This window comes from Micropterus dolomieu, linkage group LG21 (assembly GCF_021292245.1).
Source record: "Micropterus dolomieu isolate WLL.071019.BEF.003 ecotype Adirondacks linkage group LG21, ASM2129224v1, whole genome shotgun sequence".
Classification (NCBI taxonomy): Eukaryota; Metazoa; Chordata; class Actinopteri; order Centrarchiformes; family Centrarchidae; genus Micropterus; species Micropterus dolomieu.
The window spans coordinates 9,755,937-9,773,527 of NC_060170.1; the positions used below are offsets into that span (position 1 = coordinate 9,755,937).

Consider the following 17,591-nt stretch of genomic DNA (forward strand, 5'->3'; position numbering starts at 1 on the left):
TGACAACCAAAGAAGGAACCACCAAAGACTATCAGCCATCTGCAGGCTTAAAGGACTCTATGTTGGCCCCCATCTCCTCTTGTTGTATCAAAGCATTATTCAGCCCATCATATTCTCCTATTCTCTAACATTATCTCTATCTTATGTTGTAACATTATTCTCTAACGTATAGATAATTGGTCTCCCCACACCCAACCTAGCAGAAGTAAACATTGAGGCCAGTGCACGCATTGCAACTTCAATAGCACAGGACATCACACACCCACTCAATCACCATCTTACTCTACTGCCCTCTGGGCGTTACAGAGCACTGATCTGCAGGAGGGTTCACTTTGGGAAAAGCCTGACCCTCGGAGCCATAGTCGTGCTTAAATAGGAGGCCTCATTAAACTGGCCTGAGTGTGTACTGCTTGTCACTGTATGTTGCTGCTGTCTGCTTTTGTTGTCTGATGTGTGCAGTGCTCTGAAAACGAAGTCTACAGTCTTAAAGTAGAAATAACATTTCTCTGCCACGAGGAAGTCAAAGGTTAGATATCAGGGTTAGCCACAGAATAATAGCATCAGAGTTGGGGGTAATCCAGTGTCTTGCTCAAGGACACTCCAGCAGTGCTTTCTTTCACTTCATTCGGTTAAAAGGAAGGCAGCTGTATTACAGTATTTGTCTTGTAGATTACTTTAACCCTGCTTGTCTTCCACCATATGTACCATCTCTCCGTCTGTTAACATTAACATCCTGACGTGACATTTTGTCCTTTGAATATCCAAAGGACCTCAAACATTTAAATATTTGTTCAAGCCATGTGATTATCTACCATGCCTCTGTCTTATCATCCTGAATGCATAGAACCAGATTTCCATAAAACAACCTGTGAAGAGTTTATGATTTCACATAAACGCAGTCCATAGAATGACACCAGATGCGCACAGTTAACTTTCATGGAGAGTACAAGACTTTATTTTTCCACTGGGGTTTGTCTGTTTGTGGCCAGCTTATATCCAGGTTGTTGTGTTTTATTTGTTTGTTTGCAAGACTTTTAGCTTGGTAGTGGATGATACTGACCCTTCTGTTGCGATCTCAATGCTGAAATACATGTATTCAAAATCTTCTGAAAGAACTTCTAGACCATATGGACCTTAAAAACAAAAATCCCAACTGAATTATTTTAGGCAGTAATACAGTACTTTCTGTACCTCTTTGTGAAGGTAATTAATTTGCTTGAGATAATGAACTGCTAAATTAATATACAAAATACATCATTGAACAAAATATGTTAATAACTTTTAAATACAATTTTAGATTAACAAGCTTGCTGGCAACTGTCCTTACTAATGATGGATTGCTGGTACCTTAGCACTGCTTATGCTACATTAGCCTCAGTGTTTTGCTCATTTGCATCAAGTTAATAAATGGTTCAGAGAGTTGTAAAATAAGCAAGCTGATTAACACCTTTAACAATTTGTCCTGTTTTTCAGTTAACCAGCTTAGCGAAGGCTGATGTTGTTTTTGCCTCATGTCCCATTAGCTGATGTTGGATAGCTGCTAGCTTAGACTTGTCTTAGTCTTTAAAGTTAACTTTGTGCCCTGTAAGCTTAGCACAATGTAAGTTAATACAAGAATGTTCTTCATTCAGTCATGTTCAGTCATTTTTGGACCATGATAGCACCTAATAAAGCAAACTTTTAACTGGATAGTTTAAAGCCTATCCCTTGCAGCTACAAAGGATAAGGCTCATATGGATCTGCACTACATATGAAGGCAAGGAATTAGCTGGATAATTTACTGTGGAAGTAATGTTAGAATACATATTAAATAATTACTTAAATATTAACATGTAAAAGAACAACATGCTTCCATGTCGCTGTCACTGCGGAGGAACTATGATTATATCATCATTCATTATATTAATGTCACTGGTTAAGAGATGTGTTCATGCTGTAGGAGTGACAAGAAAAGTAAAAACATATTTTATTGCCTCTTCTTCCTTGAGAAAAAAAAGAACATATCACGGTTCAAAAGGGGAAACCAAAGGGCAAGTATCGATGTTAGTGCTTAACAGAACTGAGTCATCTTCTTTGTCAGGGAGAAAGAAACAATAATCATGCCTGCATGTCTGTTGGTCACCATTTATTTATTAACTTTTATTAACACTTTTACAATAACGACGCTAAGGACAAGCGATCACAGATTAAGTGTTCCTGGTTTCTTCTTGTCCTAACCAATCTCCTGATTGAGAATTTGTGTTTCCTGTCTCAATGGTTGGGTGATCTCAGTTTAGCAATTTTAACCACCTAGCATAAGATTAAGATCAAGATTCTCCAACATTAAATGAGAACTATTTACCTTAGAATTTCTCACAGAAACATAAAGCTTAAAATATCTTGAAAAAGTAGTATATTTAATCCAAAGAACCCTCACATTTCTTAAAAACCTGCGTAAGTCAACATTATTTCTAGATTGATGTAACACTCAATCTAATATCTGTCACTTGCTGCCTCCCTTTACAACTTTAACAGACGAACGCCATCAAGACCTCCAAGTACAACTTCTTCACCTTCCTGCCTCTTAACCTTTTTGAACAGTTCCAGAGGATTGCTAATGCCTACTTCCTGTTTCTGCTGGTGCTCCAGGTGAGTGAAACAAACACACACACAGGCGCATACAGGATGGCTTCCATCCAACTGTCAAGCTGATGTTTTTTTTTTTAAATGTTGACTGGTCATGACAGCTTCCTCCATGAATGTATCAGAAGAGTTGGATACAGTAATAGAGAGTCAGCTTTGCTTCCCGTTTGTCTCTATAGTGTTAAAGAACACCAGAAACTGCAAACATGGTAAATTATTACACTTTGAAGTATGAATTTTTAAACCACAAAAATGTTATAATTGTAAAACTTTCCCAAACCTAGAAAAGCTATTATGTGTCCTGCATCATCTCAGTGTATACAGAGAATTAGCAGGTACCGGGAAGTGAACTTACTTCTGCATTCACACAATATCAGCAGAATGGGAAGAACTAGATATTTATCAAAATCTATTTTAACAAGTGAAACCAGATGCAAACATAGTTCGCCACAATCAAAGAGGGATAGCCGATTTTTACTAGTTGGATAAACTGAGTTAGATTAAATTTAGGCTAGATAGATTTAATCATAGTGGCTCTGGCAGAGAATATTACTACATGTTGCTCAGAGAGTCCATTAGATTAGCCCAGCTAATGTTACATTAGCCTCATGCCCAGTTTGTGTTGGATTGCTAGGACATTGCATTCACATGCTCCTCAGAGGGTCTTATTTTCCAAGTTGGGAAGTCATTCTTCTGATTTTGGTGTGTTCCTGAGTAATGTGGAAACAGCAACGTTTTTGTATAGTGTCTAGGGAATGGGTTGTTATGTATTTGATGTTACTATACAGCTATAATAAAAAGCATTTACTTTTGCCCGCCATGTTTCTGCGTTATATGACATCAGTTTGGCAAGTCCGCCAAAATCCTCACCGACTATCCAGGTTGTTCCGACTTGAGGGGGCATTCAAGTGACATGTCACAATATAGTGCGACATATATCCATTTTACGAACTGCATGTCTGTTTACTTCCTGTCAACTCTACAGTAAAATAGGGCCCAGGTTTAAAAATACCACATTTACCCATTTAAGTGCTTTATTGGGAAACTAAATGTAAAACCACAGAGACCATCTGTGACATTAAACTATTCCTAATGTTTCTGGAATGATATGATACTGTCAGAGACTGCTGACACACTGAGAACTTCTGTCACTAACTCTCACACTTGCAAACATAGAATCCAACATGACACACTTCCACAGCGAGCGGCTGCTCTTTCTAATGTTGAAGCTGTGTGTTAGCCAAACAGGATGTGGATGAATCAAGTGCAGTGAGATTGAGGAAGTTTACTATCCAGCACAGGAAATTGCCTCATTGTGTGCAAAATAGTCATGCTGTACCACAGAGGTTGTCTGTAGTGACTGATCTCCTGATGGACAAGGAAAAACTGTAGCACAAATGCAATTTTATATGAATGATAAACAACAATTCCATGTATTTTCTGTAGAAGTTAATGTCCATGTTGCTTATTTATGCATCAGAATCTATCAGTGGTCGAGACTTCACCAACAACGAATACTTCCTTGCCACATGGCTTAATTTTCAAACAAATTTCCCTGAAATCTGGAAGAATATTTTTGAGAAATCCTGCTAACAAACAATGAAAGACATACCAGGATGGTCCTGAACAAAACCTCCATGGTAGACATAATGAGCATGTATTTTAATATGCATACTGTACACAACAGCTGAACCATTGATCAAAAAGTTTGGACATGCAAACTTTCCTTGTACACTGAGGAATATTTTTGCATCGCAGTATTGTTAAACAATGTTTCGATGTCTTTTTAAAAAGATGTCTGTTTTGAAGTTTAGGATTTACTTTAACTAAATGCACACGCTTCTCTTTGTTATACACACACATCTTGTCTTTCAAGATACACCCACAGCTCAGCTCTCCCAACTGCAGTCTTTCCTTTCAGAGCTGTTTAAAATAAATATCTTATCCTGTGTTTGTTATTCGTACATGATATTGATTGTGTGTCATTCTCCTACTTGTTAATGATATGTAATTTCTGTAGTCATGTACGTGTTTTCTCTGTCTTAAATGCTTGTCCACATTTTCTCATTTGGCTGAAGTCTCTTTACATTTCTTTGCGTCAGCCACACAGCTTGTACTATATTTCCTTTCTCTTGTTCTGGTTTGATCTAGCTGCTATATCCAATACTAAGCTTAAACTAAAGTGAACTTGTATGTATGTGTGTCCTCCAGGTGATTCCTCAGATCTCCTCTCTGTCCTGGTTCACCACAGTTGTTCCTCTGGTCCTCGTGCTGTCAGTCACCGCTGCCAAGGATGCCACTGACGATATCGTAAGCACATTCGAAACATTTTTATGGGTAGCATTTTACCTTTAACAGATATTACCTCATTGATTTTAGAGGTAGTAGTAGAGCAAACAAACTAGAAAGCACTTACAGAGTTGACCTCTTGACCTCTACCATGGCCAAATAATCCTCTAATAGAATGTGTATATTATATTTTATTCTTTTGATTTATCTGCATCAACAGATTTTTTGCAGTAAAATGTTTCCTGTCACACAATAAATGTTAAATATTTAATAAAGCAATTGTTAATGCTGAGATGCTTCATGAGCCATCTGATTCAGCTCAGCACAAGAGACGATGACTGAGCTCTCATTTTGTGTTTTCGTTCGCCCAGTAAATAATCAGAGCAGCATGTCTTAAAGTTGGGAAAATAATAGCACCTTACTCAGTTTGGGAAACACTGGCTTAAAACGATGTATGTTTACTTTTTCCAGACAAGGAACCTCTTAAGGTCATGTGAACAAAGTCCTCTTCGAGAGTCAAAGGCGCCATAGCGTGGCGTTGTTAGACTGTCTCAAAAAGTCTCAGGCTGGACAGGGACTAGACTGTACTTGTATAGAACCTTTCAAGTCTTTCTACCACTCGAAGCACTTTACACTACAAGTCAGAGGCTACCATGCAAGGTGCCCACTGCTCATCAGGAGGAAACTGATCATACACACAGGGATGGCGCAGCCAGTTCAATATCTCTCCAGAAGACACTTCGACATGCCGATCCGCTCTACCTCTAAGCCACAGCGGGTGATGGTTACGTCTACAAAGATTGAGAACATAACCACATGTGAACTATAAAGAGAGAAGATAAGAAAAGGCATTAAAACACATTTGGAAAGGTCATATGAGGGATTAACAGTAGGGCAGAGTAGATTCTGCTACACAGAACGGCTCCTCTGGTCACGTTATCTCATTTTCCTGATAATCCCCATTTACTCTGTGACTGTGGGAAAAAAACAGTTCCATTAACATCGGCAGTCTAATGTACAATTCACACACCACTTAACTCGTGATCTCATTTTCAGTGCACTTTGTCAAACATAAACACTCTTTTGTTTGTTAGCACGAGCGTTTATCAGTCTGCTCAGCGTCAAATTAAGGTTGCCGTGGCGACTGTGTTCATTTCTATTAACTTTCGATCGATTTGAGCAGTTTAACCTCAGTCGACCTCAGGTTTCCATTTCATTTCCATTACTTTAAGACACATTTTGGCAAATCGAAACCTAAAATCAACATGCTGTTGCTGTACACTTCATTCAGTCTTTTGGCCGAGGGATTTGACCCTTTTCTGTTAATCAGCCAGATTTGTGAAAATGTTGAAATGCAGTTCTCCTTTAGTGACAAAAGATTATGTCATTTATGTGAACTGACACTGATTAAGAAATACCAAAAGTCCCCTGTTTTCCTAGCTCACACACTATATCACAGCTGACTGTTACTGCATCAGGAAGTGAATTTGTTTTGTTAATGAACAAACTTTTTTTCGCATTAAATGAACCGCAACAGAACGAAATGTGCTTCTAAAACAATGGAAGGAAAATGGTTTCAGCTGACAACTAACCTGTGTCTGTGTGGCACCCAGTAATCTAATGCCAAACCACTAAGAGGAAATAAGTGTTGTAATGGGTTAAACATTAGCTCGAGGAGAAGAACAAGAGTCTTTTTGTTTGGCAGTGGTGGTGAACTTGAACGGTCCTCGCCACCGGTACCCATCTGTTCCTTTATAGTCACTGGGTTCAGGCTTGATTTGATCTCAGCAGGTACACAGCAACTCAAGTCTCACCATGCATGGCAAGGTGGATGACCTTGCAAAGCAAACGCTACAATTACTGTTGACAGTGTTAGGGAAACTGCTGTGAAGGGACAGTTTCAATGTAGAGAGATAAATTTTGTGCATTTTAAATATAAAGAAGATTTCTTTGGATTTGAATCAAACCTCATTTTCTGTTAGATTCACAGTTGAGAACAGTTGTCATCTAATCCAAACTTTGAGGGCCCACGTGATGATTAGCTGAAGTGGAATAACAAATGTGAATACTTTACAAATTATGCTTGTTTTGTCTGTTGTTTGTCAGACTTCCCTGTAATCTTTGATTTTTTTCTTGTAAATGACTAAATTGTTTTACTTTTTCAAAACAAAAAAGAACACTTATTACAAAAAAAATCTGGTAGACAACCGGCAACTGATGACAAGGGGATGCATATTGACTTTGTTTTGTTTTAAGGTGTCACAAGCCAAAAAAGATGGGAACCTAATTGTTGCTGTCATAAAGTAAAGCTGATGATACACAGAGCAACTTTTAGAGCAATCGTGCAGGGCAACGTTGTCGTCAATGGTAATGAGTAAAGATTACTACCGTAATCCCCTTCCGCCACCCCCCTCGCACCGCTGCTATCCGTTCAGAACATAGTCGGACTTGCCACTAGCAAGATTGCCCAGCAACATTGCTCAAAAAGTTGCCCCGTGTATCATCAGCTAAAGATGGCAACCAATTGATTGTTCCTTTACCTGCTGTCTTTTAAGCTGATGATACACGGAGCAACTTTTAGAGCAATGGTGCTGGGCAATGTTGCAGTCAATGGTAATAAGTAAAGATTACTACCGTAATCCCCTTCTCCCGCCACTCCGCCACCCTCCCCACACCACCGCTATCAAAACATAGTCGGACTTGCCACCAGCAAGATTGCCCAGCAACATTGCTCAAAAAGTTGCCCTGTATCATCAGCTTCAATCAACCATATCTAACAGAAACAGTTTTCTTTTATAAGTGTTAATAAATGTAAATGTAAAAGGTGTAAACAGAAACTTCTTAACCTGCCAGAAAGTAGAACAGAAAACCCAGACAAAACCCCATCTGGGTTAGACGCAGGAAGGACAGATGAATATGCTTAACTTTCTTTTATATGGTGTGTAACATCTGTTATTTTTCTCTGAATCAGAGCCAGCAATTTGAACTTAAACCCTTTGGCTTCTGGACAGAAAGACGTACTAGTGCTTCTGTTCTAGGCAAAGCACTAAATGTAGTAGTAACTGTAAGGAAGCAGTAAACTTGTCCGTTAGATTAGGGTAGGATTACAAAAAGGGAAACCACTTCAGCACTGCCTGTCTCAGTAACCAGAGACAAAAATTCACATGACAAAGGAGGCACTCCCATCAGAATATATATCTCTGATAGGAGTAACTCCAACAACATATCTCCTCCCATGCATTGACACTTCAGTAGCTCTACAAACAATTATAACCCATGCTGTTAGTTGGTGACAGATACGTTTTATGGGAATTTCCGTCAAAGCTAGTCAGGGTCAAACTGAGAGTCTTATGACTCAGTTCTGTTTCATTGTGAGTTTGTGTGTGTCTTCTTTCCAGAATCGCCACAGGAGTGACAATCAAGTCAACAATAGAAAAGTTCAAGTCCTTATTGATGGAAAGTAAGTTTGTATGTGTGCATATATTTTTGTTCATGTGTTGTTGATCACGGGAAATACGTTTGTGCTAATATATGCTAAAGTTTCAGCTGGCCACATCCTGATTTTTGTATATTTGTAGAGGCAGAATTGGGGTCTTTTGACTTTTCTGTTCAGGAGGGTGTTCTTCAGGGAACTATCTTGGGTGACCTCTACATTTATTATAAAGAAGCCTTGAAAAAATACTTAAAGTCATGGTATTAGCTTTGTTTCATCTCTTAGGGTAGAATTAGGACCATCTGCCCATCAGATTCCATAAAGTTATCTTGCATACCTCACATATTTGAAATAGCAGTCTTCAGCTCAGCAGGATACAAAACAAGCGCTCACCACCATCCTGCAGCTGTTTCCTGTGGCTGTACTAGATTGAGTTTTGTTATGAGTGACACAGATGGGTAAAAATAATAGAATTCACAATAGATATAATAGAAAGAAAGGTCAAAAATATCCAGTGGGCCTATCTAAAAACAGAAGTCATACAGAGGTGAATTAGAGTCCAAATTCCAAAGTTTGTCTCCATAAGTGAAGGTCTAATGGCTGCTTCAAAGCCCCACATTCCCCACATTGCCAGGTAGTTAATAATTGGGGATAGACGCTGTAGTAAATTGAGAAATTGAATCTAAAAAAGACCATGTGTAAAACCCACCATGTGTTTTGAAAAATTAACAAGATATGATCAACCAGATGATGAATCAGTTATTTGCCTCAACATTTCTGTACAAACTTACAACAAGGACAATACATATGATCAACGTGTTAGGATTATCATTACTGATGAGCAGAATTATATAACAATAAGATCCCAACATTACCAACGCCTGAGATATGAGATTCCCACCCAAGACACCAACTGTATATTTAGAAATACATGGTGCACTGGATACAAATATTTGCATGAATGTTGGTTCTTGTTGGCTGTTTAGGTGGCCAAAGGAAGCAGCTGCAGGCTGGCAGGAAGAGTTTGTTTTTGTCCTGTTGACTTGATACCTGCATTTGTAAAATGTGTAAAGAGTCTTTGTTTGATTTGGCATGTGTTGGACCTGGAGTACAAAGATTTCAAACACGTATCCAATTTTTCAGTTTCAAACTATAAGGTGAATAAAAATTCCTCTTCATTTACCAGTGACTGAAGGAGATTTTAGATTTTGGGCTGTCATTGAGAGTATTATTTACTGGAATCCATCTTTTTATTAATATTGATTCAGGTTTGTGGTATGAGAGGTCTTCTGTAGAAGAGATAAAAATAAGGTGGAGCTAGTGCTTAAACTAAAGGTTTCTCATATTTGATCAGTGTATAAAGTCTTTTTTTCAATTACTCTATTAATCAGTTACTCTATAAGAGATGAAGACACATGACAAATGCCCATCAACAGCCCTATAGTGGATATGAAGTTACTTATTGGGCTCATCAACTGTCCAAAACCTAATGTTTTGAAAAAAATATATTCAACTAAGCAGAAGTGAAATAACAAAAAGGGTGCTCATTTAAAATGTACTGACTAATGTCTAATTGATTTGACCTGGTTCACGTCAGTGTACTGTAAAGTTATGTGGACGTTTCCTATATGTTATAAGAATTTTGAACAAAAGAGTTTAGTCTAGTCATTATTCATTATTTACATAGTGTTAACAAGCTAACTTTTATAGTAAACATTCACTAAGCTACAAGGACTAGCAAACTAGAAAGAGATTTAAACTGTGGCTACTGCATAAATTTTAAATACCAGCGTGGACTGAAGAATGAAATGGAAAACCCTGAAAAGCATCAAATATCTGTATTCCAGCCAAGTTTTAAAAACTCTCGCTATTATTGGCAGACAGTTACATGGGGGAGATAATACAGGAAACAGGCAGGAACATGCAGTGAAGGAAAGTTACTAATATTAGGATGACCTTGGTGTTCGAGGCTTATTTGTGGTCCCTCAGACAGTTTATTTCCTGACAGTCCTCAAAGAAAAGGGAAAAGAAGAATTTTTTTTTTTTTCCTGAACTGCACAGTCATACAAGTCTGCACACAAACACACACACACACACCAACACACAGTCCAAACATCCGCTTACCAGCCTGTTTCCTGTTTTCAGGCTGCGGAGCGAGAAATGGATGGATGTCCAGGTGGGAGACATCATCAAGCTGGAAAACAACCAGTTTGTCACAGTGAGTAAACTGTTGAAAATATTTTTTATTCCCAGAACAGATATCAGCTACATTTATTGTCTTTGCATTTTGTTTTGTCCTTGTACTTCTGTCGTCTTGATTTATTAATTTTGGATTTTGAATTAATTTTTTTTACGTCATGGCAGATTTTAGAATGTGTGTGCAAAGAAAGTAAAGCATGAAATGTTGCATCATTACATTTGTTTGGGAATATGCAGTGTTTGGACAACATATCCTTTGCAAGATAAAGAATACCGCACAAAGCAGTCACTAAAACCTGAGTTTTCAACTGGTGTTAAGTTACAATAAATTCCTGCACCGATTCTTTGATTGAAACTTTAATAGATAAGGGTTATTTTGTTGTTGTTGCCGTCAGCTGTACCTAGTTTTGTAGACTGTTCCATAGTATTTAGTTCATAGTATGATGAATCAGAAAACTGATTTTTCTGACACAGCCGGAGGTCAGCTCAGAGTTGCCTTCATATGTGATTTGATTATCAGAATGACAAACTAACAGCAGATTTCAGTGACAAAACCCTTCTATAATTTCAGGCTGACCTCCTGTTGCTCTCCAGCAGTGAACCTCTCAACCTGGTGTACATCGAGACAGCAGAACTGGATGGGTTGGTCTATTTTCTGTGCAACCTCATGACGTGGGCTCGTTTAACACTGTTACAAACTGTTACACACTGTTATACATTGTCTCTCATTACGGTACTGCTTCATCTCTTTCCTATTCTTCCTGTTTACCTTCCTTTTCCCCCTTCCTCCTTTTTGTCATCGTCTGATTCTCTTCGACCTTGCCTCGTCCCCCTCCTCCTCCTCCTCCTTCCACTTTCACTTCCTTCTTCTCTTTATGTCTACCGTGTCATCCTCCCCCTTCTCTTTATCTTCCTCCTTTCCTCCTCAGAGAGACAAACTTGAAGGTGAGACAGGCCTTGACCGTGACTGGAGACCTGGGGGACAGTATTAGAAAACTGGCAGACTTCAACGGTAAGACTACAACAAGATTAGACTACAAACATGCACAGCCTTTAAACACACACCTGATACAAATTACAGTATGTGTAAACCTCTGTTACCTGAAGAAGCTGCACAGTGCCAAATAGTAGTAGCAGTGAGATTCTGCTTAATACGATAAAAGCAATAGGCACATTTTGAGTTATTTATAAAGGCAGTCCCACCTAATCTGACCAGTGTTGCTAAAACATGTCCCTGGGTATTTTTCTGTATTTTTAATTCTAAAATAAATGGTTAAAATAAAGTTTTGTTTCACACGCTTTGCTATGACAGCTGTTACTATCTTTGCTGTTTTTCAGCATTTGCACATTGATTCAAATTCATTCATTTGACCCATATGTATAGAATTGCACATTTTGTGACTTAAATTCCTAGTGGTACAATGACCATCTTGTAATCCGACCCAGGAACGGGTGATGAATGGATTACAAGCTACACAAAGACTCATCGACACATATTCATACAAATTATTTGCATATGTGCTTTAATAGTTTTTGTCATTGTGAGCGCATCCTCAAACCTGCTGTATTACCTCTCTCTGCCTCAAGGCGAGGTGCGCTGTGAACCCCCCAACAACCGCCTCGACCGCTTCACAGGAACGCTAACCTACGCTGGTCAGAAATACTCGCTGGACAATGAGAAGATCCTGCTGCGAGGCTGCACCCTCAGGAACACCGAGTGGTGCTTTGGACTGGTGCTGTTTGGAGGTGGGAAGGATTTTTCACACTGTGTTGATAGGGAACTAGTGGAAACTGTAAACCTTGAAACCATATTAAGAGAGATATAGGAAAAATCAAACCTTAAGCAGTCTGATATGACTTGTATTTGACTTCAAAATACACTAAGACAGTTTTAAAAGAACTACAGGAGGAAGATATGAGATCATATGAAGTCTTGTTTCTGTTCTTTTTCTGCAGGTCCAGAGACAAAGCTGATGCAGAACTGTGGGAAGAGCACATTTAAGAGGACTAGTATAGACCGTCTGATGAATGTCCTTGTCCTTTGTGTGAGTCCTCAAATCATTTGCCTGTTTATCTGATCTTAGGATGGCAAACAATTAATTATTTTGTAATTAGAAGTGTTGACAATTTAGAAGCCTATTTTCAGTTCATCTGTTGATTGGGTTTTGAAATCGGTGCTTACTGCTAAATCAGGTCATTACCTAAAAGGAACTTGTGACAAGATGTACGCTGTAGTTACCCAGAGCAGTGATGACCAGACAGGCAAAGGACAATTTACACATACAGAAATTATAACAAGTGAAATCCAAGGGGGAAAAAGTCCACACTGCACTGTTTGATTCGCTGGTGGCTTTTGGAAGATGCAGTGCAGTAACGCCACAGTAATGGCTTAGCACAGGAAATATATTATAGACTGCTGCTTCAAGAAAGTTCTCACCAAGCGAATGCTCCTATAAAATTACATCCAGTTCAAGATTTTTTTAACCAAAATCTTGAACCGTTAGGATATCAAGATCATTGTTTAATGTCTCAGTCTGTCAGGTTTCATAAGTATTTTCATATACATGGTTGAAGAGTTTGATTCTTACATGAAAATGTCTTTGGCGTTTGTGTGTCATAGTCAAAGACTTGTATCTACCTGTATTTACACATCTCATGTGTAACATTTCAGATGCACCAGAAAACGTTTATTTATTTATATTACAGGATAGTGTTATTTAGTTAAAAGTCAGTGAGTTTGGGAGCGATATTATTGACTAAATGTTTGGTAGTCGGGTTGAGTCTTAATTACTTTTGGACTACGAATTGTATTTTACCAGGACTCAGTTATCCAGTAATTCCTGATAGTTGTTTTTTTACATATTTCAATTTCTACAGCACACAGTATTTGCATGCCTTTGATGCTAATTTAACCTAAACGTACCTTACTTTCCATGCAGATTTTTGGTTTCCTGGCCTTCATGTGCACCATCCTGGCAATAGGAAACTGCATCTGGGAGCTGAACGAAGGCTCAGAGTTTACAGTCTTCCTGCCCAGACAAGATGACAATGATGCTGCTTTTTCTGCCTTCCTTACATTCTGGTCCTACGTCATCATCCTCAACACCGTGGTGCCCATCTCCCTCTATGTTAGGTAACAACGTGTGTGAAATTGTTATAAATAACAAGATTATATAGTATGTGCTTCTTCCCAATTCCTGTATCTACATCTTTGGCAGTGTGGAGATCATTCGGTTGGGGAACAGCTTTTACATTGACTGGGACAGGAAGATGTATTACGCGCGGAACAACACCCCCGCCGAGGCTCGTACCACCACGCTGAATGAGGAGCTCGGCCAAATCAAGTACATCTTCAGTGACAAAACAGGGACACTCACCCAGAATATTATGATCTTCAACAAGTGCTCCATCAACGGCAAATGTTACGGTAAGATTCAAGACATTTACCTGCACTTTTCTATAATGAAGTGCATTTGAATACAGAAGCAACTGTAGATACTATGGGTTTCTTCTAAGACCCAAATAGAGGCAAAATGTAGCAACAAGGGTGCTACACGAAAAAGGTTTGTAACCATTTTCCATTTCCATTTATATGACTAAGTGAAGTGTTTCAAACTTTTATCATCCATATAATAAAAAATACATAACTTAGGGTTAGGGAATGCTTTCTTTAATAATTGTAGATAGAATAAATACAACTTTCTTCCAAAATACAGTTTTGGCTATTTCCACATCATGTGAAAAAAAAACCCTATGTGAACACCCAGGGCCCATGAGCTCTTGATAAGGAGCTACAAATGGCTAAACTAAATATTGGCTTACACACAATGATGGCATACATACATACATTGTGCATTAAATACTTTTAAATAGAAAGACTCACTTTATTGGAGATTTTTCGGTCCTTCAGCAGGCAAAGTACATACAGACAAACAGCTACCTGCTACAAATTAATGAGCTCTTCAAATACCAAAAAAACAAACCTGGTACATGGGTCCTCAAATTGCATACAAACAGTCAATTTTCTACTATTATGGAAACTGGGTTCAGGTCACACAATATGATGATACAATGATTTTAGCAACCTTTAGTTGCTATGAAAAAATTTATGTCAATAAACGTCAGTTTAATTCTAACTAAACTGAGCTTCTCATCATTGGCCCTGAAAATGTTACTATTATCATTTTCCAGCATATTGGCCCACTTACCTCCTATGTCAAACCAAACTCCAGGAATCTCATTTGAAATTCAAAAACCTTGTCAACAAAGTGGTTGAATCAATTATTTATTTTTTTTCAGAATCTTTGCAAAAATTAGACCATTAATATCGGCTGCTGACGTAGAACACATCATTCATGCCATCATTTTACAAACTCAATTTCACTATATAACCTGTTTTATTGTGACAAAATAAAATCTACCTACCAACTTACATTTTCTCTCATCAGCAGTGCCCTTTTCACTTGAGTCAAACTGCCTGGCACGTCTACAGCTTGTACAGAATGCAGCAGCTGGGCTTTCAACTAGGACTGGTGATGATCTCACGTCACTCAAATTTTAGCCTCACTGCACTGGCCGCCAGTTTAGTTCAGGATAGATTTTTAAATTTTATGGCACTACATGGTTTAACTCCTGCCTAAATTTCCGAGCAACTAAGCCCTTACACCACCAAGCAACCTCTTAGGTCTTCCATCTACAACTTGTTGGCTATATCGTGAGCCAAATGTTAAACAGATGTTCTTTCGCTGTCCTGGCACCCACACACTCCCTCCTCCCATTTGATCAGCTGAGTCTGTTGACTGTTTCAATGAAACATTCAAAATCTCACTTCTTAAGGTTAGCTTTTGATAACTCATGGTATGCTACGAGCAGTGTCTGATTGCTAAATGCTATGTGTATGACCTTTTAAATGTCTTATATTGTCTGCTATGTAGCAGAAGGGAGTTACAAAACACAATTTTACTCTATAACGTGTTATATTGTGACAATAAACCTACCTACCTGAAGGCGTTTGCTTCTATATCCATGATTTAACTGTATATGCGCACTTGTGAGTTTAATCTGGTTCTGGTTCTGCTCGAGGTTTCTGCCTCTTAAAAGGAAATTTTTCCTTGCCTCTGTCGCCTAGTGCTTGCTCTTGGTGGGAATTGTTGGGCTTCTGTAAATAACATCACAGAGTACGGTCTAGACCTGCTCTTTTATGAAAAGCGCTGTGAGATAACCATTGTTGTGATTTGGCGCTATATAAATAAAATAAAATAAAATAAAATAAAATTTAATCTATATTCTTTTTCTTCTTTTCAGGGGATGTGTATGACTACACAGGTCAAAGACTAGAAATTTCGGAGGTGAGTTGATTCTTCATATCTAAATGGCAAATTAGGTCAGTTGGGTCTGTGTTTTTACTTTATCCTTTTTTCAAGACAACTTCCCTTTCTGTTTACAATGGTGTTGTACAACCACCAAATGTATTATCAACGCTACAGTTACTTAATCAAAAAAAATTAGTTTCTTAACTGAAGAGTGGTTACAAATTGTTATTTTGTCACAAGGGTTAAATCATGTAGATTAGGGCTGGATTTTGTCAAATTTAGTGATCCTTCTTCCTCTGCCTCATCAGCATACAGAGACGGTGGACTTCTCCTTTAACCCGCTGGCTGACCCCCGCTTCATATTCCACGACCACGCCCTGGTGGAGGCGGTGAAGCTGGAGGACCCAGAGGTCCACGCCTTCTTCAGACTGCTGGCCCTCTGCCACACCGTCATGGCCGAGGAGAAGAAAGAGGGTGAGGGGAGACCAAGTGTTTCTGTGTGAAAAGAAGAGCAGCACATTTTGTAACCCAATAGATTAATACAAATCTCATTCCAGTCAAAGCACAAGTTTGGGAATTAATCAGCCACATTTATAATGTTTCAGCATTTTCTGTCGTTGCTTTGGAGGATTCCTCTTACCCCGCTGACTTTTTGCTCCTTCAGGTGAGATTTTCTACCAGGCCCAGTCTCCAGATGAGGGAGCGTTGGTAACAGCGGCCAGAAATTTTGGATTTGTCTTCCGCTCACGTACACCAGACAGTGTTTCCATCGTGGAAATGGGACAACAACACAGCTATGAACTCCTGGCCATCCTGGATTTCAACAACGTCCGCAAGAGGATGTCCGTCATAGGTATATAATCCATTGAAAATGATTGCTTGGAATAAAGGTTTCTATTTAGTGTTATTTCTCATATAGACTGCTGTCGCTGGAGAGTTTTGTTACCGTTGACCCATGTGATGATTTGAAAACAGATTCCAGATGTGTGTATTTGTGTTTACAGTTCGGAGTCCAGAGGGGAAGCTCTCTCTCTACTGTAAAGGTGCAGACACAATCATCTATGAGAGGCTGCACCAGTCCTGCAGGAAGCTGATGGACGTCACTACAGAGCACCTTAACGTCAGTAACATGTCTCATTGTGTTCATCCCGGAGAGAAATGTACTTCTGAGATTTGATTTTCGGTCTTTATCTGAATGCTTCTTGTGCTTTTTCCCCCTTTTTGCTGGATGTTTGTGTGTTCTTCCATTATATGTCAAGTGTGTAAGTGTGTGTTTATATAGAGTCCAGCTGAATGTGCACGTATTCCATCTAGATATGAAAAGTCCACAGGGGAGTCATTCAAAAAGCTCTTGCTGCCCTGGAAGCGTAAATAAAACAAATGATAATAATCATAATAATCTTCCTTTGTGTGGCACTTATGTATTTCCCCTAATGATTGAGGCAATAAAAATAAAAAGAAATTTGATGTATAAAGATGATTCAAATTATAGTTAAAGACAGAACACAGAAAGATGATTTAATAAGTTTTAAGTAGAGCTGTAAAAGTCATTACTGAGGTAGCAAGATAAAATTCAACAGGCCTGTCCCACATTATCCAATCTCCTTTAGTATAAAACGTTTAGACAGGGGGACTGAAAACTGACAGTTGATTTCCGGTACAAAATTAATAAATGAATGCTTGAGCTAGACCATGGAGTGCTTTAAAAGAAATGACTAAAACCTCAAAATCATTTC

At 38.6% G+C, this 17,591-nt stretch overlaps 1 protein-coding gene across 2 annotated transcripts in view; it reads left to right on the forward strand.

Annotated features, from left to right (window-relative positions):
* The window catches only part of LOC123959738 (phospholipid-transporting ATPase ID-like), a 54,230-nt gene that overhangs the window by 24,620 nt on the left and 12,019 nt on the right, over positions 1-17,591 (forward strand). For both annotated transcript variants that reach the window (XM_046033989.1, XM_046033990.1), the window contains exons 4-17: positions 2,515-2,628; positions 4,834-4,932; positions 8,310-8,371; positions 10,490-10,562; positions 11,115-11,185; positions 11,473-11,555; positions 12,131-12,289; positions 12,500-12,588; positions 13,483-13,676; positions 13,762-13,970; positions 15,848-15,891; positions 16,164-16,329; positions 16,520-16,708; positions 16,860-16,975. In XM_046033989.1, the coding sequence (XP_045889945.1) occupies positions 2,515-2,628; positions 4,834-4,932; positions 8,310-8,371; positions 10,490-10,562; positions 11,115-11,185; positions 11,473-11,555; positions 12,131-12,289; positions 12,500-12,588; positions 13,483-13,676; positions 13,762-13,970; positions 15,848-15,891; positions 16,164-16,329; positions 16,520-16,708; positions 16,860-16,975 (1,668 nt within the window). The remainder of the gene's footprint in view (positions 1-2,514; positions 2,629-4,833; positions 4,933-8,309; positions 8,372-10,489; positions 10,563-11,114; positions 11,186-11,472; positions 11,556-12,130; positions 12,290-12,499; positions 12,589-13,482; positions 13,677-13,761; positions 13,971-15,847; positions 15,892-16,163; positions 16,330-16,519; positions 16,709-16,859; positions 16,976-17,591) is intronic.